Source organism: Takifugu flavidus, chromosome 2 (assembly GCF_003711565.1).
Source record: "Takifugu flavidus isolate HTHZ2018 chromosome 2, ASM371156v2, whole genome shotgun sequence".
Taxonomy (NCBI): domain Eukaryota; kingdom Metazoa; phylum Chordata; class Actinopteri; order Tetraodontiformes; family Tetraodontidae; genus Takifugu; species Takifugu flavidus.
In genome coordinates this window covers 11141104-11164678 of record NC_079521.1, presented here as the reverse complement: position 1 = coordinate 11164678, position 23575 = coordinate 11141104, and the positions used below count along the sequence as shown (strand labels likewise).

At 43.6% G+C, this 23575-nt stretch overlaps 1 protein-coding gene and 1 long non-coding RNA gene across 2 annotated transcripts; one reads left to right on the top strand and one right to left on the bottom strand.

Annotated features, from left to right (window-relative positions):
* Positions 1–1946: 1946 nt before the first annotated feature.
* chst1 (carbohydrate (keratan sulfate Gal-6) sulfotransferase 1) lies at positions 1947–5036 on the top strand. The gene is made up of 2 exons (XM_057013416.1): positions 1947–2290; positions 3389–5036. Exon 2 carries the CDS (start codon positions 3435–3437, stop codon positions 4719–4721), a length of 1287 nt encoding a protein of 428 aa, XP_056869396.1. The 5' UTR covers positions 1947–2290; positions 3389–3434; the 3' UTR covers positions 4722–5036.
* A 10118-nt stretch (positions 5037–15154) lies between these two features.
* Positions 15155–16078, bottom strand: LOC130514098 (uncharacterized). Its single transcript, XR_008946911.1, has 2 exons — positions 15505–16078; positions 15155–15379 (listed from the first exon to the last, which is right to left on the bottom strand). It is a non-coding gene; the product is annotated as an uncharacterized LOC130514098 (long non-coding RNA).
* Positions 16079–23575: the final 7497 nt, after the last annotated feature.

Sequence of the window (23575 nt, the reverse complement as noted above, 5' to 3'; positions counted from 1 at the left end):
TGATCAGAGGTGAACCCGAAAACATCCGCGCACACAGTCCAAGCTGAGCTCATCACCGCCTTCCTGCTGCTACTCTGGCCGGCTGCCTACCACAGCTCCGATGTCGTCTCTCAGAGCGCGTGTTGTGTTTTCCACTTTAATATTGTCTCAGGAGACTCGAGACAGCTGTCGCTGGTTACTTCCCCGGCGAGGAAAACCTTGTATTTGACCTTGTTAACGTGTCCATATGGTGATTTTTTAAAAAGATACTAACACGTACAAAGAGCAACACAGGCAGCCAAGGAGCTATAGTCCGCGTGAAAATCACCAAAGAACCAATCCTGGCGGCACGTACGGACAGGCATTGCTGCAAATTGAACTCCCATTTCCACCCACCAGGCTCACTTTTTTATTGGGGCTGCAGGGTAAAATACCAGTAGGCCTTGGAAGTCTCCAGGTGGTGTACGGAATACCTAATCTAGATTGTTGGCAGGTAAATTTACATTTCACGTGCATGTATTATCAAATTACTCTTATCTAATTTTCATAATTTTCTATAGACCTATTGACGATGACATTTCAATGCAACGGCCAACTATCGAGGACATTTCGAGGAGGAAGGTTGGATTGATGATGGGCAGATAGCACGAATAGACCTATTTTCCTGCAATCAAGCCTTTATAATTCAAATAGATCATCCACTTTAGATGCTACAAACAGCAATAGTGGCATCTGCGCAAGGTTAATCACTTTCATCAGAGTGAAATTGTGTTCAGTGCACACAAAGCTGCAATTATAGTCTAACACAATTTTGATTAAACACAACTGAGGTTTGTAGCAAATGATTATTGTGCTGAATAACCATCAAGACTCGCTAAACTGTTACTGACTGAGATGTCAAGCGCGTTAGGAGATGCTGCTGAAGTTACCGAGAACGTCCGTGGAGAGCCTCGATTCAAACAACACAGAAATGTGGTCATGTGACCTGGCCAGATGTTCTAGTTTGTGTGAATAAAGAACAGCTTCAAATGTTTTCTTAAACAATGAGCCAGTTAGTACATCACAATTTCACCTTTATATAAAGCCAACAGAATAATATGATTCAAATACAATGTATTTAACATAGTAATAGATACATCAAACTATAAGAAGAACATTAAAAGTGTCACAAGACAAAAAGGAACCTCAAAGCAAAAATAAGGAACTATTAAGATGTAAGTTCTGGGCACTGGCCCCGCAACTGCAAGGTTATGCTAAACTAGTCAGGGTTGTGCGTCATCTTAGCAGAGTTATTAGTAAAACATAGCATATTTCCATGGTCCATGGTTTAGTGTGTGTCTATTTTTATTATTTTACATTATGTTGCATAGCTAAAACTATCATTATAGAGATTGGTCCGGAGAAGGAAACTCAATTCTGTTGTTCTATTAGGATTTTTTCAGTGAATGACCTTCACAAACATCCCATTTATTTCAACACAGGTTATTATTCCGTGTTTATTTGATATTTATGTTCTTCAGTCCAAAAACAAAGAAAAATGGAAGGTATTACCATCAAGTTGCCATGGTGCCATCGACCAGTGTCTGTGAATCCAAAATTCAAAAACTTAATTACATCATTTGTTGCACTAAAAGTTCTCTGTCCTTGTTTTTTTCACCTTGTGTCGAAATCTGGGTTGTCAACTGTGAGGCAATGTTTCTCGAGTTCACATCAGAAGCAGCGCACACACACACACACACACACACACCCTCGTCAACAGGAAACGTTAATTTAACGTAGTGCAACGGTCTAAAATAGCGTAAATTCAACGGTCTGAGCCCTGCTGCGCAATGGGTTCGAATTGGTTTGAGACGAAGAAGATGGAAAATTTGGGTTGGTGTGGGAGTGTGTGTGTGTGTGTGTGAGAGAGAGAGAGAGAGAGAGAGAGGAGGGGGGAGGCAGGTGGGAAGGGGGAGGGGTTTAGGCTGGTCCAGACAGTCGGTCCTTGTGTTGGCTCCCTCACGCATTCGTCTTTGCGCATCATTTCAGGGGAGCCTCTCCGCCGCTTCCCCGCTCAGCCTCACAGCCCGGCGGCTTTTACAACCACACAGCTGCATCACTTTCCCCCTCGTTTCCTCTCATTTTCTCCACTTTCTGTCCGAAAACCCTCGTCTCAAAGCGAGTCCTTCCATGGAAACGCGGCTCTCGCTGACGCGGTTCGGGTCGGTTTCTGCGTCGTATGCGCGCCGTGGAAACCGTTTGAGGATAGAAGAAAGGCAGCGGTGATTCACCCGGACGTTCAGCGCATCATGACTCTAGAGCCACTGACAAGGTACGCGTTACCCACAGATTATTTACGCAGGCTTCATTAGATATTTAGCGTTTTTGGAACACTTCTCATTTGTGCCACGGCGTCTTGCATTGCGCTGAAGATGCGTGCACAGTGGAGAATGTTAGAAATCCGCAGTGTGGAATATTCCAAATGTTAATTTATGCTCTCTTTACACAAGTGCGTTAACATCCGGTGTTTGATCAGAGTGAGAATCAGCCTGTCGGCTCGGTGACAGGCAGAAATCGGTGGTCTCTCCTCGTAGTCAGCCGATTTCATTACACCAGCTGGCGCATTGGACGGCAACAAAGTCCCTCCACTTCTGACTTTGGCCAGCTGATTCTTAGTCTGCTTGCGATTGTTTCAACAGAACCTCAATATTAATTTTCCCCATCTGGTGTTATGAAAGTAACGCTCCTCCATATTTGGAATCAGAAGAGATCCCTCGATGCGTTATTCTTTTTTCTTCTTTTTTTTATAGATCTGAGCCTCAGGAGGCCCGGTTATCACAGTGTTGTGTTAAAATTAGTTCTTCTTCCCTGAAAATGTGTCATCCATCACTCATAGCAGCCATTTCCCCTTGATATGACATTGGAACTGAAGGTTTGATTCGGCTGGCTAAATTTTCGGTTTCCCTGATGAAACAAGTGGATTATTGCGTATGGCTTGGATTGTCCAATCAGGTGGAAACAAGCTCCTTGAATCAGATGCAAAGATGCAAGAGAGGACGTGATGCACACACATTCGAGGGTTCTCTATAGTTTCTTTAACTGTAAAGCTCATTAGGAAGCTTTTTGAAACGTGATATGTTTAGAGTCTGTGCTCCACTTCCTCTTAACTTGGTCTGTTTTTGAAAGTTACACCCAGGAAATATGATTTTGCGAGTGCTTATTTGAAACAAGAGAGAGAGGTAGGTAGTTGGAGCTGTAGCAAGGAAGTGCATTAGTTTTTGTTTTTTTATTCAACCTTTAATCGCCAGCCTTCAGTGTAAGAATCTAAATAAGTGACTTTTTTGTGCTTTGTCGTAATAGAGTTATAAAAATCTGACAGTGAGACAAATTCATCTCATGACAAAACCCAAACCATCTGTTTGATCCTCAGGGAGGACCCGGTATGGACAGCTGCGTCTAAATGAAGTGGTCCAGTCATGCAATGTTCCTGGAAGGCAGTCATTCTGCTGGCCTTGGCCTCCATTGCCATCCAGTACACGGCCATCCGGACTCTCACCTCCAAGGCGTTCCAGCTGTGTCAGTTACCCAGCCCCCAGAACTGTGGCCTGGGAGGCCAAGAGACAGAACCTCCCTTTGAGCGGGCGGCGGCCGGCAGCGGTGGCTGCGATGACTACCCCTACTTTTCCATCAACGCCACCCGTAAAATGCACATCCTGATCCTGGCCACCACTCGGAGCGGCTCCTCCTTCGTTGGCCAGCTGCTCAACCAGCACCAGGAAGTTTTCTACCTGTTTGAGCCTCTCTACCATGTCCAGACGACGTTGATTCCGCGGTTATCTCACAGCCGCACTCCTGCAGACCGACGTGTGATGCTAGGCGCCAGCCGCGACCTCTTGCGTAGCTTATTTGATTGCGACCTCTATTTTCTGGAGAGTTATATCAAACCCACACCGACAAACCACACTACAGATAAGCTGTTCCGGCGCGGGGCCAGCCGAGCCCTGTGTCAGCAGCCTGTGTGCGACGCCTTCGGTACTGCTGATGTTAATCTGGAGGAAGGAGACTGTGTCAAAAAATGTGGGGCATTAAATATGACCTTAGCCACAGAGGCGTGCCGGGAGAAGCGCTACGTGGCAATCAAAATCGTCCGGGTGGCGGAGATCGGAGACCTGCGCGCTTTGGTCGAAGACCCACGGCTGAATATCAAAGTGATTCAGCTCGTCAGAGACCCGCGTGGTATTCTGTCATCGCGGATCGAGACGTTTAGGGATATGTACCGTCTGTGGCGTATCTGGAGGGCCACAGGCCGACGACCCTACAATCTGGACCTGAGTCCCCTCACGGTCGTCTGTGACGACTTCCTCAGCTCCGTTTCCACCGGCCTCGGTCACCCTTACTGGCTGAAAGGGAAGTACATGCTGGTCCGCTACGAGGATATGGCCAGAAATCCGCTCTCCAAGACAAAAGAGATCTTTGACTATCTTGGACTGTCTATGGATAAAAACGTGGAAGACTGGATACAGGCAAACACTCAGGGCAGCAACGAGCCCTCGGCGAAACACAAGTTCGGTACGGTGAGGGACTCGGCCGCCAACGCCGAGAGCTGGCGTCTGAGACTGTCGTACGACATGGTCGAGTACACGCAGACGGTGTGCCGCAAAGTACTTCAGCAGCTGGGATACAAGTTTGCAAAATCAGAGGAGGAACTGAAAAACATGTCTATCTCACTGGTACAGGACAAAACTTTTGTACCATTTTTGTAACAAAGATAGTTCTCTGCCGACTATTTTTGATATGTTTCTAAACGTTGCCTTATCATTTCCGTACTCCCCGTACTTTTCTTTCTTCGAATTTGCACTAAACCTTAAAGATGTTGAATGCACCCAGGGGACTGCGGATCGGTGTCCAACACTGCGGACTAGCACAGGTCAAACGTAACAAAAGTAACCAAACAGGTCACACACTGGACTGAACGGGGAGGGGTTTCTTTAAAATCGTGTTCTTTTTGTTACATCTGTGATGGTAAATTTGGACTGTACAAGGCCAACTGTGCAATAAACAGTGAGACGTCACCACCACCGGTATGGTATTTCTGTCTGTTTGGGAGGATGAGCCGTGCATCTGACAGATGTGGCACTCGCAAAGTATAATTGCAGACAATTAATAGCAAAAGAGAGAGAGTCCTGCAGCACATCATGCGTGTTTTGGCAGCCATATGCTACGCTAATTGGAGTTAATGCCGGAATCCTCGTTCCTGAAGCTGCACTCCATAGCCGATGTATCTCAATCAAGTGCAACATTTATAACCTGAATATTAAGTTTCTTTGAATCCAAACAGCTGCCGACACATTAAAATGGCATTTGTCGCGCCTCTTTATCATTTTGATAGAGATGCATTTGCTCACCTGCTCTGGTTTTATTTTATCTGAAAGCATCCTGATCCCTCGTGCGTAAACCACCCATGCCTTTTGTACACTTCCTGTTTATTACAAATAAAAGATTCATAAGAAAAAGATGCCTCTTTGCAGGAAACGTTCCACTGCAGGAATCCTTACAGCTAAGTTACACACCGCTACTGGAAGTAATCCCATCGGGGATCAGTTCACTCAGTGTTGCGGCTGCAGGTGCATCTTCAACCAGCACATGTTTGAGGTTAAAAGGTCAAGGTTGAAGCGTAGTACAGCAGTACGTCATAATCCCCCTTTTTTTCTCTGCTCCTCGGATAATTCGGAATTCACCGGACAGCTCTCGGAGCCCTGAAATCTCCATCAGCTTCAACATCCTAGAATTGAAGCACAAGATGAAACAGAGCTCCTTGTAAGGTTTTCACAAACACGGCGCTGATGTTGTTTGTCATTAGTGCTTGGTGTCCGGCGTCATTTCTGCTGGGGGGTGGATAAAAATGGAATTGAGAAGCGAGACCACAGTTTGTGTTGATTTTGCCGCGTGTGTGCTGGGAAACGCAGTGGTTCCTCTTCAGCAGCAACCCAAAGGGCAGACGTTCTCACGGACGGGAGCTTCAAAACCCACGGCGAATGAAAAGGTCGCGTCGTAACATGCTGATTTAGGGCTTTCAGAAGAGAAGGCGAATCCGAAGTGCAGTTTCCATCCACTCATCTTTGTCTTTCAGCTGGTGTTGGATTTGTCAGTGAAGTGTGTTGAATTATTTTGGGTGTTTTTTTAAATCTCTGGACACCTCCACCTGTGTTCCACATGCGACACAGATGATGGTGCCGTCCAATTAAACGGGAGAAGACGTCGGCTGATTTCCAGGCAGTGACCACTTGTTTACCCATGAGATAGGAGTCCGTGAATGCAGCATCACATGGCCGGGCTCATCAGTATTGGTGACCGGATGTCCATTGTGATGCAGAGCACAAACCTTTGATCCGCCTCTGTGCTGAGGCTCCGAGGCAAACTCTCTCTCTCGCCTCCTCCCTCTCTGTTGGTGCTCTCCATCATCCTCTCTTTTCTTTCTAGCAGAGATCTCCAGGGATTGTTCCTTTGCTTCACTGCCAGTCTGGGGTGGGTTTTCTTTTGGGGGGGGGGGGGGGGTCTCTCACGTTACCTATGATTTTATTATTTTCTTATGCGCTCGGCGTTCTGCCAGTCCTCAAGAGGGAAAAATACTGCGTAGCTGGGCTGGAGCGCATGCCCACACTTGCTAATAGCACATAAAGGAAGGATTTGAAAAGGTACATTTACATTTACATTGACATTTATTTCTAACTTTATTGGTCGCATTTGCTAACCAGATTCTAGATGTTTCATGTGAATGTATTAGTTAATGCAACCTCTCAATTCAACCAACACATGGGCAGGCGGCAACGGCGGGCGTCGCTTCTAGGCACTGGCCTACGGTTTGTTTCTCGCTTATTCGACAAGTATTTCACATGTGCATCTCACACAATGTATGGAAACAGACATTTGGATGATGAATTTGTGGTGTCCAAACCTAAATAAAAACTGAGCTCAACTGGATCCCGTAGTTTAGACTGCAGTGTTGGTGCAGCTACATGCTAACAGCATGCTAGTATAGTTGAAAACGTGCACTAATTGAAATTGTACATAAATATGAATTAACTTTATGGGTTCTGGCGATCCAAGGCTTTACCAAGCTTGCTGAATTAAATGTTCCAAAAACAATTAAACATGACTGTTTTATTTCCAATAAGGCCAGATGGCCGCAGAGCACTTCCAAGCTGTTAGAGACTGTCTCAGTATATTTTCCGTGTCCAGTAAATCTCCCTTGAAGGGATTTGAGGTATTAAAAAAAATAATCCACCTGGATTTCATTTGTGTTGCATCAAGTTTGCATTTTGGATATGAAATAAATGACAAGTAATGTGATTGTTGGACAGATCACCAAAAGTGCTGCTGCTTGATGAACGTGTGTGTCCTGATCGCGACACGTATGTATTAGTGATCTGGTTTCTTTTTCGTGTTGTCCCAGGGCTTCCATATGCTTCTCCACCCCGTAATAAAATCCATCTCTCTCTCTCTCTCTCTCTCTCTCTCTCTCTCTCTCTCTCTCTCTCTCTCTCTCTCTCTCTCTCTCTCTGTCTCTCTCTCGTTTTGCTTTTCATTTCTGCTCTGATGCAACCTCCATAATCTGACCCCATGTGACTGCGTGACACAGAAACATAATATTTGCATCCCTGTTATGAGTTGTGATGACAGAACATGTCCTTCCTGCTAAAGCGGCTGAAGAGACATGAATCTCCTTAAAGTGGGCACAGAAATAAAGTGACTGCTCTCAAGTCAAAAAAGGAACTCTGGTCTGTGCTTCCTTCTTTTCTCTCGCTGTGATTTGTGAGGCCGAGTGAATCACGTCACTGACACTGCTGCAGCGCGAGCCGCTTGTTTCCGTAGTGACATGCACACGTTGTCCGACCCCTCGGCGTGTCCATTTTTTGTGCTTTATTCGAGACGTCATTCGCCAGGATGATTCAGTCGATCATCTCCCAGGTGACCCCCTCTCCCTTCCTCAGCTGAGCTCCACAGTAAAGATATGAAAATGGGATTTGGTTTTTAGTAGGTATGTTCTGCACTTTTGAACAAGTCATTACGGGGGGGTTGGCAGCTTAACTGGAGCTGTCAGCGTACAGCACCCAGGTCATTATGTTTCTGAGCGATGTAGAGTGCCATTAAAATGTTTAATAAGCAGAGCAACTTCAAAATGTGCTGTGAAAATGGGAAATATTTCTCTGTAATTTGATAACTACAATAGCTCTCATTCTCACTCATGAAATGTGACGCTAATTTCATATTCTAGCCTCAATAAAAAAGGAACCTCTGCTTGTATGAACAGCTGTTGCCCCCTGGATATGTTGTGCCCGGCCAACTTGTCTCCCTTACCCAAAAAAATAGAACTTTAATCGAAACGTTAAGGACTTTTTTATTTTAACCCCAAATAACTGCAAACACGCCAGCAGCTTTAGTCACACACAAACACACACACAGACTAAGACTGAGGAGCTATTGATGCTGATCTACCCCAATAAGTCTGGGTCCCAGATACGTGAGTGAGTGTGAACCTCGGTGCACGCCGCCCCTCTGCACACTCGTCACTGTGGTCAGCTGCGTCTCTCTCTGCTCACCACAGTCGCTCAAATTCCCCCTACGGCTGGCCTGAAAATGTGAAGCAAGATTAACGCACAAGCAAACAAGTGTGCACAGTGATGAGCTGGAAATAAACCTCTGGCAGTGCGGCTAATATAGAAATATCTGACCAGATATGGAGGAGCTGAAAACCTGCACCAAGGCAAAGCTGGCCAGACTACACCTGGGTAGCGTGGTTTGTGCTGATGTGTGAGCAAAACCTGAAGACCAAAGTCATATTTGCAGCTAAGATTTTGTCAAATCGACTGCTGCTGGTGATATTTTAGTTTGAAAATTGTCCTCATTTGCATGTGAGGCTTTATCTGCAGACTCGTGCTGCGTAGCATTCGTCTATTAGCCTCGTCGCTGCATCAAAGCTCTTCTCAGATGAGGGGGGGGGGGGGGGGGGGGGGTGTCTGTTATCATGAATTTCAACATATTTTTGACTGTTGTGCATGCACACGCACATAAGTGTGAGCTGCGTCCATGTGTTTGATTTGAATTCAATATTCACTGAAAATGAGGCTTTGTTGTCTTTGGGCTGATTATATATTTATGAATATATTTTATTTTTAACGAGAGTAAAGAATAAACAACAGACAAATAACTATTTTGATGATTCCTGTACTAAAAGCTTCAGCAGCAAGCTCCGATTGAATTATTAACTGAGGTTTTAGCTGAAAAGCAAAAAGCCTCCCTGATTTATTTATCAGATCAGCCCATAAATAATTCAGAAATACAGATGGAAATGCATAATAATTATAGCACCAACAGTTACCAACAACAGTCATTGTGCTTTTCATCATTGTTAAGGGACCGTCTATATTGGGCAGACTGGTGTTTTCCACACCGCCACCTGCAGAGGTGGCGTTGACGTAAATGACGTTTCCCCCTTAAGCTGCGCTCTCCGTTTATGTTACATCATAATTTGTTGGAGTTTCATTGGTCAGACGTGTTGAAAATTGCTCCAAAACTTCTTTTAATTTTTTTTCTCCCTTTTTTGTCAGTGCTATCCATACAGTTGTTCGGAGTGTTTTTTTTTTTTAACGGAACAGCTTGTGGGATATCTTATTAAAGGGCCAGGACTCAGGAGGGGATTATAAACCCTCCACACATATCTGGGTGAAACTTTGCGATCTGACGTGTCAACAAGACGTGGAACAGTGCTGACAATATCAGGACATTTCACACATCAGTGCGGGTGAAACTTTCCTACGGTGATCTATAGATCATGACTCTAGGAAGGATAAATGAGATTCTGGCTCTCAGAGAATGAATTGTAACTTTTCTGCAGCCTATGACCACAGGAGGGTTCAGCCTTACATTTGGTGCAGAGTTGATGGTTTCCAGTTCAATATTCTTCCTCAACAAACCTTTTCTGTCTGGAAAAACAATCCCTAACGTAGTAACTGAAAGGAAGCAAAATATCGTAGGACATTTTTCAGCTTGTAATGGTCTCCGATCCCCCTGACCTGTGTCAAACTACCACTGTTTTCTTGCATCTGGGGTCCTGGCCAATGAAAATACTTTTTTCTCCCTTCTTGCATTTTTTAGTACCCAGAATCCTCCTCGCGGTCCTCTCGCTGTTCTGGATACCTTGTTAGACTGAAGCTGTGACTCAACCCTGACTGGGAAAACAGAGGAACTGAGTTTTTTGAGATGCAAAGATTGTGTTCGCCCGCTGGCCGTGTGTGCAGGAGCTGAATACACAACCATGTAATGGTACAGGGGTGGTAATATACATCCAGAGCAGCGCAGTAATGCATTCAGAGTTTTATCATTCACAAACACACACATGCATCCAGGCATGGGAGGGGAGCAGTTTCATGCATCAAAGCTTGCTCGCCTCATTCACTGGGATGTTGAGTCAAAGTGGATGAAGATATGTTTGATTCACGATGACTGAGATGGTAGCAGTAGAGCTCACGCAAATATGAAACTCATCTACTCCTCATTTAACAGGTTAAAGAGTCCAACAGACAAATCCATTAAATGCATCCGCAGTGCCGTTTAATAAGCTGAAAGCCCTGACATTCAAATGTAGCCACAAAAGGTTAGCGTTAGCCTGCTAGCTGTATTTTCTCTGCGCCGCTGTCATGTGGCGTTACTTATCATGGCGTTAAACAGCTTGAGATAGCGGGCTAATGTTGGATTTTTTTACGCTACATTTGGCATGAACAGTGTTTTGTGCGCTCAATACTTCACTGGCAAGAAGACGATGAGTTAATTTTGCCATTTGCGTGATGTGTGTGTGTGTGTGTGTGTGTGTGTGTGTGTGTGTGTGTGTGTGTGTTTTAGTAACATCACCGAACAATGAGCCGGTTTGATCATAGTAAGTCCACCATCTAAAACATCTAGGCAGGTGTTAATGTTATAGAAAAAAGAAAAGAATGGGGTTGAAAATAATTTAAGCAGCTTTTTTCTTTTTCTGACAACATGCTCAATAAAATTTAAAGGGGAAATCTGCTTTGCAATTACTCTTTGGATCCTGAAATGTCACAGGGCCGTGGATGAATTAAGGTTGTGGTATTCTGCTTTAATACCCCAGCCGCCACTGCTGCCGCCCTCCTGAGTTTCCCTTTCTCAGATCAATTTGTCGCGGCTGCTTTATTGGCAAGCGCGGAGACGGATTTGGCAGGGGAAGCCTGTTACATATAAACCACGTGTCGAACCACCCTTTTTGGCTGTTTTCAGGTCATCGCTGACGGCAACAGCTGTAGACAGGGATATATTTAGAAATTTGAGACAAGAGGTAAGAAAGCTTCCCAGATGATGTTGCACAGAGTAGAAGTGATAAAGCAACATGATGGAAAAATTCCAGGTCATCTGACATCTTCCACGGCGCTGATGGAAAATTGGCAATTATTGTCTCAATCCACGTGCAGAATTTCTTTGATTTCGCCCCATTTTTTCCCCCGGTTCTGAAGGATTCTGGTCAGTACACGGAGGGATCAGAGAGGCTTCAGATGTAGGGATCTGCATTCAGTCAGGATCTGTCTGGTCTGAAGTGGCCACAGCATCTGTGCCAGTTATGCCACGTAACAGTTGCAATTGCATCCCGGCTGCAGCATTCAGGACAATCTGGACTGGACGTAAAACCATAATGTCCCTCATGTCCCTCAATCCTCAATGGAGGCAGCCATCACGAAATGGTATTAGCGATTAATCCTGTGCAAACTCCTTAAAAGGGAGGGTTAAAATCGACTTAATTGCTTGTTTGGTGTTTTCTTGGGTTTGTTTTTTTCAAATTTAAAAAAGTCTTTTCAGGGCTTTCATTCAACGCTATTCACCTTAAGTCTTGTTGACTTTTTATCTTGTACCAATCCTTTTGCCTCAGTAGGAATTCAGAAGTGTGAGAAATAACTAAAGAGGCTCAGTTTGTCGAGCACTGGGCCTCTGATCGTGTTCAGCTGAGGAGAAAACTCCGAGCTATGTTTCTTTTCTGCAAAATAATCGAAAAACTGTATAATTACGGGGCATATTGTACTTCACAGCTTTTGTCCAACACAGCTGAGAGCTGCTCAAATCAGCAAACAGATGTGGAATCTTGTTATATTTTGAAATGATGAATAATGGAACAACGCAATTGTAGTAAAAAAAGAAAAGTGTTGTTAGGACTTTGGCCCTGAGGAGGCTCATGAAAGCTGTTCCACGTACACGCCACGCCGTGAGCGCCTCCACGATGACTTTCACTCAGGCTGACGTCCCGTCTCATCACGAGACGTCTTGTTTGGTGATGGTTAAAGATAAGCAGCTTAGTAACAGAACAGCCATCCTGCCAATCGGTGGCCCCCTGTCCCACCAGGTCCTGCTGCTGTGGGGGGGGGGGTCTGTTTTTGAGAAACGTCATGCATTTACCATATTAGCATAATGGAAATGAATGCTTGGAGGCACTAAATCAGTGTGAATATCACTTATCGTTCCGATCTGTAATTAAGCATAATTAACAGTGTTGTTACTTTACAGTACTATATGCGCCTTTAGGAACTGCACGTTTTCACACACTTTTGCAGCGAATAACAAATTTTTAACCTTTGATGCAGACACAGGAAGTGAGGAGATGATGCATTACGTCGTTGAGAGGGATCCTAGGAGCCTCAGAGGAGCCGCTGGCAGCAATCATCAGGGAATTAGAGGTTTTTGGGGTGTTTTCTTTTTCCTTTTGACTGCGGGCTGAAGGAAGAAAATAAATGATTATAAAATATGACATTGATCAGACTGTTAAAACTCATATCCCTTCACCATCACATGGGGACTTGAGCCGTACAAACGGATTCCATCTTTACGGACTCAAAGTTTGGATTTTGTATCCTAAGCTCATTGACATTTATGATAGGCAGCTGTAAACTCGACTCATGTTGTCTGGAAGTCTGGTCAAAAAAGGACTGTTGAAATCTGGCCACCGGCACACGGGGGATTGGATGTTCCTGCAGAGCCGAGGGCTGCACGCGCTCGAGTGCACCCATCCAACATCAGCCATCACTCTTACATAGCTGGAGAACTTTGCCCATCATCCTCCCTTTTCTCCCCAACATATCTGGCAGACATTTAAAAGATGTGTTTTGCCTCCTGGGACGGCTCTCTCGGCCTACTGGAGAGAATAGTCTGCCCGGGGCAGCCACAATTTCTGGTTTGATCTTGATCTGGCTTTTTTTTTTTTGATGGACAAAATGGCGTTTCAAATATTCTGAAATAACAACAGTGAGGAAAACGTCACGACTGCCAGTGACACTTTTTTACGTGCCCACGGTTCCTTTTTTTTTGCGTGATGTTTGCAGCATTTGTACACGACCAAGTCAATGTCTGAGACTCCCGGCGAACCAAAAGTGAGTCACTTCATCGTCTGAAGGCAGCTTCTGTATTCCAGGGAGAGATTTTGAAGAACACTAAACCAGTTCAATCGAGTGTTTCAGCTGTTGCCCCATGAATGGTGTCATAAAAATGAATCATAGGCAGGTTTATATGCACAGGTCTGTATTTATTTATTTTCTGTGGATGAGATCATTTTTCACTTCATCTCTTTGCTTTCTTTTCCCGACAGCTCATCGCATATATTTTGCCACGCTTTTGCCACCCATATTTAATGTTTTTCTCTTGCACCTTTTTTTCCCCCCACTGATGATAGTTATTAATCATTTCTTTATGTTTTTTAGACTGTGGATTATGAATCTCATGCTGTGCTGAGCAGCACAGCAATTGGAGAAAGAAATAAAAATAGCTTGGTATGTCAGCGGGGGTTTCTGATGGCCTCGTTTCCTCTGAGAACTCATATTAGGTCTTACACACATCTCTTACAACTGACTAATAAGGAGCAGCCGGCAAAGTTGGACAGGATGAGTCACATCGAGTCAGTGCTACTGCACATCTGATCCACGTGTCTCTACCTTTGTTGCACGACGTGCTGCGTTTAGAAAGGACAACAGACACTTGTGCCTAGAGTGCAGAAATATCAGCATGCATGCAGGCACACTGTCAGGGTTTGTTTCCCAGCTTTTAGTTCCCCTGCTTTTCTTCTTCCTGGCTTATTTTCAATTTTTTTACAGCATTAGAGGATCAGATACTGACTAATCCACCTTAATTTCATTCACCTCTGGTTTCATTGCTGTCATCAAGCTCGGCAACTGCTGCAGTTTGCAGTCAGACGTGCAGCCTTGTGACCGGTTTCCACCTGATGCGTCCAGTATCCATTCATCTGTCCGTCCATCCGTTTTCTGCTAAGCATCACCTATTCGCGGGGTAATGGAGCATGTCCCGGCAGTCACGAGGCAAGAGGCAGGAATAAACTGTGGATCCGTCTCCAGTCAAACCAGGATCCTCTCACTGTGAGGCAATCGTGCTAACCACTGCATCACCATGCTGCCCAGTACATTACTGTGTCTTTAGCCTATAGCAGTTTATATTGTTTTGCTGTACTTTTACCTATAAATCCCAATGTGAATCTCCCTTAGCAGTTTACATAGCAACACAACAATCTATCTATATGACCTGATCTAGATTCACACATCAAAAGTACAAATACAACCAATTGTTAACACATTTTTAATGCACTTTCATATTTGGGGTCCATAATTGCATCTAATGGTAAAGCCATTATGAAAATCAACCAATATTTGTGAAAAGTAGTAGGAATCACTGTCTAACGCACCGACTGGAACGGATTTAGGTGGTTTAGCAAACTGGTTAACTTGGAAAACCTGGTGTTGTTTAGTCACTGCAGTGAAAAGTGCTGCTCACCTTTGCTCCAGCATGTGGTGCACTGCAGAAACGTGTCTCTGCTCCCTGGTTTTTCTGCCGTAATGACGCCTCAAGGGCACTTTATCGTGTTTTCTCACACGTTAAACCACCATACCTAGGCACGCTTTATCATGTTTTTACCATCGGGGGGACATTGAAGAGGGTGCCTCCTCACTTGTGTTTTTGAACAGGGCTGCCCTCAGGGACGCCATCGCTCATGAAAGGTTTTTGATGTTGTTTTCGCAATGAATTCCATTTTATGTGTGTGGCGACACACATCGTGGGTATATTTTAAAAGTCAGTTCATCAAGTGCTGTCTGTCTGGGCAGTGTGGGAAAGGATCCTGTTTATTACCTCAATATATCTTTTATATATGACTTTATTTCATGTGCATGCACGTACAATTCACAGCCTGATGAATGTGGTTATTCTCTCCGTCGATATTTCAGGTAGTGATTTTGTAGATGCGTCGATTTCTGGGATATTTCAGTAAGTAACTGCCCAAGGTAACAGATTCAGTTTTTTGATTTCGGGAACGCTGCGTGCTTTCTCTCTGGTTATTTGGCCAATGGAGCGTCTCTGCATCCTGTAATAAGACATGTTCTTCTGAATGTTTTGCAGCAGGCTGACTTAATTAGAAGAGTTAAAATGGATAAATTATCAGACGCATTTAAAGACAAGAGCTGGGCAGTCCTTTTTATTTTAGCTCACCTTTGTGCAGCTGACAGTGGAGGAAAGTGCTGCCCTCCATTATCCTCTGCTCGTCTGCATTCATCAGTCACCGAAATTTGGGCTTGGACGAGACGGAGAAGGTGGTGAGTGCTGACTCACCTCGAACCGGTGGAGAAAAGGCATAAAAATAGTTTTAATGTTGGGACTATCCCCCAGTTACCAGTTACCCCCGTTTTAACCCACATCACTGAACTGTATTGCACGAGTGAGATGAGTAAGAAGGAAAGGCTCTTGAACTCTCGTTTTCAGTCAGTCTTTTCTTAGGTTCATTTGTGGTATTGGTTCTGTAAAAACATATTTCCTGTGCTGTGCCTTTCAGTTTGTAGTTGCTGCCGTGCTGTGAAATCTGTTTCCTGCACTCATGTCTGCTTTTGTTCGTCTCTGGTTTCCTGTTGTCAGGTATTAAGTGCTGGCTTCCTCTGTCATTCCATTTCAAGCTTCTTTGTTGGGTTTTTTTTTTCTTGTATTGAATTTTGTTTCCTTCAGGGTTTTCACAGTTGATATTAACAGATTTTCAGTCCTAATGATTACTGTTTTTGTCACCTTCTCTTCTTTTTCTGATCGTTACTTTCCTACGTAGTCTTTTGTTCCTGAGCATTTAAAATGCTATTTGTCATGCATTAAACTGTTGTGACCCTGGCCTGTCTTTACCTTTGCATCTCAAAGATAAACCAAAGCCCTCTGCACTCTATAACCTTCATGTACTATCTTTTTTATAAGGAAAACTGCAATGGTCTGTTGATGGAAACACAAGATGCTTCCGAAATCGAATTTTTCTCATGCTGAAAAGGGTTTATTTCAGTCATTTACTAATGGTCGCGGTACAAAAGTACAGGGCAAATCAATTATCCCAGCAATTGTAGCAGCACTGGACTCTCAGGATGGGTTCATGCAAAACAGAACAATTCACACAAAAACCAAGAAACTTGGCGGGTCAGGAAAACAAATGCTCTCTGGATATTCTCCCAAAACAAGATTAAGTGCTCTGGACAGCTGTCACTGCGTACACCACACATTCACCCACCTGTCATTTCTTTTTTTTATTCTGTGGACACGTCGCGAGGCCTCTTTTGCCCAGCTTATACCGGCTATTTCAATAGTCGTATTTAGTTTGCTACACTATGCCAACTGGATCGGCTCGATTCCAGCCCAAATAATAAGCAGCTGCCAAAAAGATTATCATATCATTAAAGGGGAAACTTTGTTGAATTTCAACCAGCCTGGCCTCATTACGATGTATATGCAAATGTTGAACTTTACTTCATTTTTTTCTGCACCCAGTGGCCCCTGATCATTTTCTCCCAGATGAAACTCTCTTATCACTCATCTCTGGCTCTTATTGCCTTCTCTCAAAAGTGGTGTATATATAAATGTATATATAGTTAGTGCGGATCAGGGGGTATATGTATATATATATATATAATTGTATCTTTCACCTGTTTTAATAGTTGTTTTTTATTTTTTTCATTCTGAAGAGAGCTTTATGAGCAGTGAATGTGTCTGAAAACAAACCAGTGCTTAATGACTCTTTTTGTATAGGTAAACTCTTGGTGGTTTGTGCATCTAGTTTGAAGTTACAATTCCCCCAAGCGCAGTTTTAGTGCCTTATTGGGCTAAATTTTTGTTTTCACTATAATGCTAATAAATTGGGGTTGGGGTGTTAGTACTCAATGGTAATAATCCTGTCAATAATCCCATTAGGGACATGATTAAAACCACCTACATGGTTTTATTGGTTCATTTACAACCGGCAGCACAGTTCTGGGTGGTTGGGCCCTTTAGTTAAGTGCTGTTCTGAGTGTCCTGCAGTGTTAGTGGCCGGCAGGATGGTGGTGGGGCTGATTTCCTCTGCAGCATAGCAGGTGGCAAAGTGACCAGGAGCCAATGTAAGCACACCGCCTTGAAAAAAGATGTTTACTACTATCACATAAATGTTGTAGCTGGTGTCTCAAGTTGTCCTGTGTATCAGATCAGAAGGTGGCACCTTCTACTCCTTCACACAGCACTCCCAACACCCCCTGATCCTCACTAACTAAACAAGGGCAGCTAATACTCCCTTAGCCTGTTATCAAGCACCCCGATCAGTCCTTCCTTGTAAACCACTGAAGCCCACAGCCATTAGTGGTGACCCTGCAGACAGAGCTCCCAGTGTTTTAAAGGAGAGGAGCCAGAGGCCAGAGCCTCCCAGACCAAAGCCTGGATTAGTTACTAATCCCTGGAGGTATTTCTCTATCCCTCTGCCACCTCCTGCTTTTCAGGAATCTGCTTGCTGCTTGATTTAAATTTTCAAGGGCAAGGGAGTTGGACAGAATGACGTGGGAGTCTAAGGAGGAAGGGTGAGAGTCCAGGCCAGTTAATAGAATATTGGAGTAGCAGAGGAAGAGGTGTGCTGTAAAATCTACTCTGTGACATTCTATTGAGGACGATGGGGAAAAAAAAGTCTGAACCCCTGACTTTTGAAGTTTCACTCAGCTCTTCCAACATATGATGCTGTTAGAAAAAAACACTATATTATTACATAGAGAGTGTCTTTTGGGTGCACTCCAGCTTTTAACAGTACTGCACTAACGAGACAGAGCAGTGCATCGTCAGCGTCCTCCCGATCAACTCAAGAGGGATGTTTATATTGCTCTTCATGAAAAGAGGATGGAGGAGACTTATTAGCCAGGGACACACAGAATCTCTCACTACAACACTAAGTGATTGTCAGGACACCCGGTTGCTATCTGTAGCAGCTATCCCATGTTTTAAACTGAATCTATCGTACCATTACTTTGGTTGAAGATCATAAATGTTCTGAATGAAAGCTTACTGCGTTACCCCAAACTCTGGTCCCTGCAGCGATCAAGTATCCACACTGCATTATATTCCCATAATCCACTGCAACACACATTTTATAGTCCACTTTACCTACGGCTCGTCAACATTTTGATGGCATATGTGTCATCAACGGTCCCCCCTCCTTTGTGTTAACTTGCTCGACGTGGGCTGGCTAACAGACGTTGATGAAGGCACAATAAAGACAATCATCATCACGTAGCCGCTAATTACCGTGTCATAATCACCGCCAATAAGTTATTCATAGCAGGCGTCTCATTTGCAAAAGGGGGGGGGGGGGGGGGGGTGGAATAAAAATGCTGCTCTTCTGCTGGAAGTCGAGCAGTCTGAATTCTGAGATGATTACACTCTGAAAACCTCTGGAGGGGCAGATCCAATCAGCGTCTGTGTTTTTTTTTTCTGAATGTTGCCGATACAAAAGAAAAACAAGTGCGGCATGCAGAGATTGAGTATTTGCACAGCTGCACCTTCGATAAAATCGAATCAAATGGAAAGAGCGTGATGGGGAAATTTCCATCGAGCAGTTGTCACAAAGACTTGAGTTGTTTGTTTGCGGGGGCTTTTCTTTTTTTCTTTTTTTTTTGCCCATTCTTCCATTTCCCCAGCACAGAAGATTAGATTATACCGAGCACAGGCAGTAAAATTAGTGTTGGATCGCTGCATCGCATATGCCCCCCAAGGACAGATGGGCTTGGAGAAAAGGGTGTGCGAGTTAGAGAGCGAGAGGAATAAAATAGCAAAGAGAGAGGTGAGTGCGTGAGCGGATGGCTGAGTTACTCAATGCCCAAACATCCCTGGGCGGTGCTGGGGTGCACGTCGTTGACTCCCTGCTTGTAATAACTGCAGTCACATTTCTCACAGCCACATTTCGTGCTTTAGCGAGTGGATGATGAAAAACACATCCCTGTTTTAACTTTAGATGAAAACAATGCGACTCTCAAGCTCAGGAGGGGCACTTAATGTCCCCTTTTTGGAGGAAGTGGGAATCTATGGGGGAGGAAGTGCATCGCAATTTCAACCTGACAGTTTAGCTTGAATAAAAGGAAATTAAACTGTCTCTTTTGTTTTATATTTCTAGGCATTTTAGATAAGTAGTTTGAGCCTGAAAATAGTTTGACTCTGAAGATCTACATTCACCTGTAATGATTGGTGGTCACATTTGGCTGGTTTAGCGTCCTTTTGCTTCCTGCTTGTCTCACCTTGCTTGTCTCCTAAACTGGATCCCAGCTGATTAATGTTCCTCAAACTGGTCTTCCCTCACCACTGCTGCTGGTACCATCAGCGTGACGGCCATTAGGGTTAGTCTGCTCACACCTTTCGAATCAAGGCGCGCTTCCAAGAACAGGATCGGCTTCTATTGTGCAGCTTCTAAGCAAGTTAAATAGCAAAACCTCATGGGAAGGGTTTGGAACAAACGTTCATGTGGATGTAAGTAGGTGAGAGTAAAGTAAGTGAGAAAATTTTTTTTTTTTTGATAACTTGAGGTTTTGCTGCAATTTTGTCCTTTATTGTGCAGTAAACATGGCCAGACATTAATACATCTCCATTACTGCGCAAATCAATCAAACAATGCAAACTCATTGGAAAAAAGAAGCCTGTTTGTGGAAGGTACTTTCCTGTCTGAATAAGCATTCAATTTCTGCTCTGTGACTCCTGGAAATGAGCATCACTGGCTTTTCCAAAGCACAATGACAGACTGAGAGACCCGATTGATTAGATTTCATGCATTAAACATCAGAAAACAGCCTTATTTGGCAGATGTTTACCCAAGTCGAAGAACAAGCTGCAAACTCTGACCGCGCCACACGGAGGCACATGCGGGTGGGAGTAAGCATTTGGTGTGGCCGTCTGTTTTCATTCTGTGGTTTGTCAAAAACGAAAGCATAATCATTGCAGCTGCATGAAATGACCTCAAAACAAAAACCAAGAGTGCTGATGGCAGCAATCCCCTCACGCTTGGTAAACATTAGCAAAGAAATGAGCCAATAACAGGCTGTCACATAAATGTTTTAGGCAGAACATTTCATGCCCCTGCAAAAGAGAAAATATTGCAATTAACAGTCAGAACCTGTGGGTCTGAAGTGTGACATTTACGACTAGTAGTGGCCAATCAACAACGGACTCCACTTTAGGTCGTTCTTCTTTTACAACGGTTTCGGCTCTGAAAAGGTCAGACCACAACTATTTCATTATCTCTGCCTGCTGGTCTGATCATAGTCAGAATTTTAGAACTAGCCATTGCAAATGCCTTGAGATAACTCCAGAGAAGTACACAAACCTGCATATCTGTAATTAGAGATGTGGAACATGGCGAGCCCAAATGTGTGAGGAGGAATTTTATTTTAATGATTAAAACTCCTACCTTGAGAGATGGATGAGTCATGAGGGGGAAAAAAAACTGTTATTAATGCTTCTCTCAAATGATGAATATAATTAACTAATAATCTGATTAGTAGTGACAACTTCGCACCTGCTCAGTCTCAAACATGTCACGTTTTCATGGAAAATGATAAAATAAGCCACTGCAGAGCAGACCGCCTGGGTTTGGCGTTATCCTGAACATCAATAGCTGGATTCCCAAAGGGATGTCTGGAGTCACTCGGGCTAATCGAGCTGTCATATACCATCACGCTGCAAAACCTAAAGTGATTCTTTAATGTGGAACATACCATAACGGCTGCTATAGCTGCCAAAAAGGTATATTTATGTTGGACTTGGTGATGACTATGCTTATGAAAGCCTGTGATCAGGTGCAGATCTTTTAATGATTGCACTAGCGTGCGCGAAAGCATCAGTTTCCCTTCCAGACTGTTGCCCCAGTACACAGGGGTGGGTTCTGAATTAGCAGTTTGCTACAGTTTGCCCCCCCCATCACTACCACCACAACTCAGGTCTGAACTTTTTTATTTACATCATCTTTTTAACTTTCAATTTAGTCAGTCTCACTGTTTTTCTCAATAAGCAAACAGGACTTAATGAAGCTGCAAGATTCCCCGTATTCCCATGAGAGCCGTTAGAGTAATGATTCTTGGTGATGGTGGTGGTTCCACCTGTGTTTCCTGTGGTTTTTTAAGAGTGGTCCTATTTAGCAGGAAATTTACCCAATCAGCAGATTTTCAAACCTGTAGTTATTTATTTATTTTTTAAATTCCATAAACTGAATTTCTGTTAATCACTGCTTATGCTTAATTAGAGTTATCAGGGAGAGAAGCCACCACAGGATGCACACACACACACACACACACACACACACACGGTCTCTCGCTCACTGAGACCAGGAGCAGATTCAAAGTCTCCACAAACACCACAGAGCTCAAAGTAAAAGAAGCCGCTACTGCACCACCCAAATCTGCAAGACTTCCACATGTTTTATGTGGGCGAATTTATCAGCAGAAATGAGGATTCATTTCTTATTTCAGGGACCTTTTGGATATTACCTCAGTGATTAGTTAAAGTGTTTTTAATGCACCTTTCCATGAGAATTGATCCTCCTCTGCATTCTCTCCACCTCCTGTTAGGTATACTGGGCATTACACATTAATCATGTCCTCTGTTTCCTTGTTCCCTTGAGCACCTGGGCCTACCTGATCGGGGGTGGCAGCTCTATAAGTGGCAGGAACTGTCGTTTTCGGTCCCGCTCTCCATCCATCTTTCAGCCAGCTGCCTGAAAAGGCTGCATTTCTCTTCATTCCTTTTGTTTGTGCCCTGATGCGTTTGTTCTTTTAGCCCCTTGCTCTCTTCTGTTTCTGTTGGGGTTTATGTGGTTGCGTCAGTGTCGGTCCTCTGGTCGACTAACTTTTTGTATGGTTTTTGGCTTTTGGCCTCTATTTTATACCATTTGTATGCAGCTTAATATCTTATATGTCAGGCAACATAATTCTGGCTGATGAATAATGAAGTTACAGATTTGAGTCAAACAAGTGGACTTTTACTAATGTTTTGTCCCTGTTTCATATGTGAACCTTGAAAATATGCTTAATTATTTGTATATATATACAGTATATACACACAACAAAAAGTTTACCAGATGTCACAGTTAAAAGAGAATAACACATCAAAGGGTAAATTTGCTCGTGATGGCATGAACAGCTTTGATCGCGTTAAGGTCCAGGAAGTGCTGTTCTATGAACTCCTGCTCACATTTCCTTGCTTTGCTCTGGAGAACATAATTTCCATATATTTCTTATCATAAAGAAAGAGCCATGCAGGGAGGTGCTTTGATAGAATTCAGGTTCCAGGATCAGCAGATCAGATGTGACCTGTGATCTTCTCTTATTCTTCCTTCAGAAAGGTTTTCAGTGCTTTGTGCTGTCCTTCCTAGTTCTGCACATTGTACCTCATTGATCTGGTTGCAGATTTGACGTTAAATATTTCCTTGTATTGTGTCCCAACACAATGAGAGCTCCCAGTCATTTACACAGACAATCTTAAGGTCTCTGATGTCGAGGCTGCTGACACGATACACAGTATATATGCACCTTTATTACATATACATCTATTACATCTCCTTTAAACATCTCTTATGGGTAGATAATGGGAAGTATTGTGGGTAAAAGAATAGATAAAGGATCAGCAAAGATTTTTGTGTGTGTGTGTGTGTGTGTGTGTGTGTGTGTCAGTGCAGTGCGTTCATGTCTACAAAAAGGCTAAATTACAGACACAGAAAAAATAAAAGGTTCTTTACAAATGCATCCAAGCCTGAGCCATTCTGACTCAGTTGCTCATTCAGACACGGAACTAGCTGAGGCGCCTCGTATGAACCTGGAGATAAATCGCTCCTTCAAGTGTAACCAATGCCCTTTCAACATAAAGAATAAAAGGGTAAGGGAGAAGATGCCCACTCACTCCTGTGCTTAGGCCCATATAGCCTCAGCGCTTAAAATAATACGTATTATTCGTCAAGGACTACGAATGTGGATTCTGCAGAGGACTGTATGTTTCATGTGCTATTCATTTTGCAGCTGCTGCATCGCTGGCCCTGAGCTTCTGAATAGACAAAGGATCAAAAAGGACTGTTGGAGATTATATTTGTCTTAGTATAATAATAATATTTATAATCTTTAATCTTTATATCTGTTTAGTAATCTTTATATCTGTTTTTTCCACTGTAAAAAGTGTACGAATTACCATTTTGTTCAAGGTCTATGCTGACATTCCCTGATCAATGTTCAGCACCAGGTCGCCTTTTGAATCAGTTAAACATTTATCATTA

Excerpts from the sequence above, each read along its gene's own strand:
- chst1 (XM_057013416.1), top strand. The coding sequence starts at position 3,435 with ATGCAATGTTCCTGGAAGGCAGTCATTCTGCTGGCCTTGGCCTCCATT.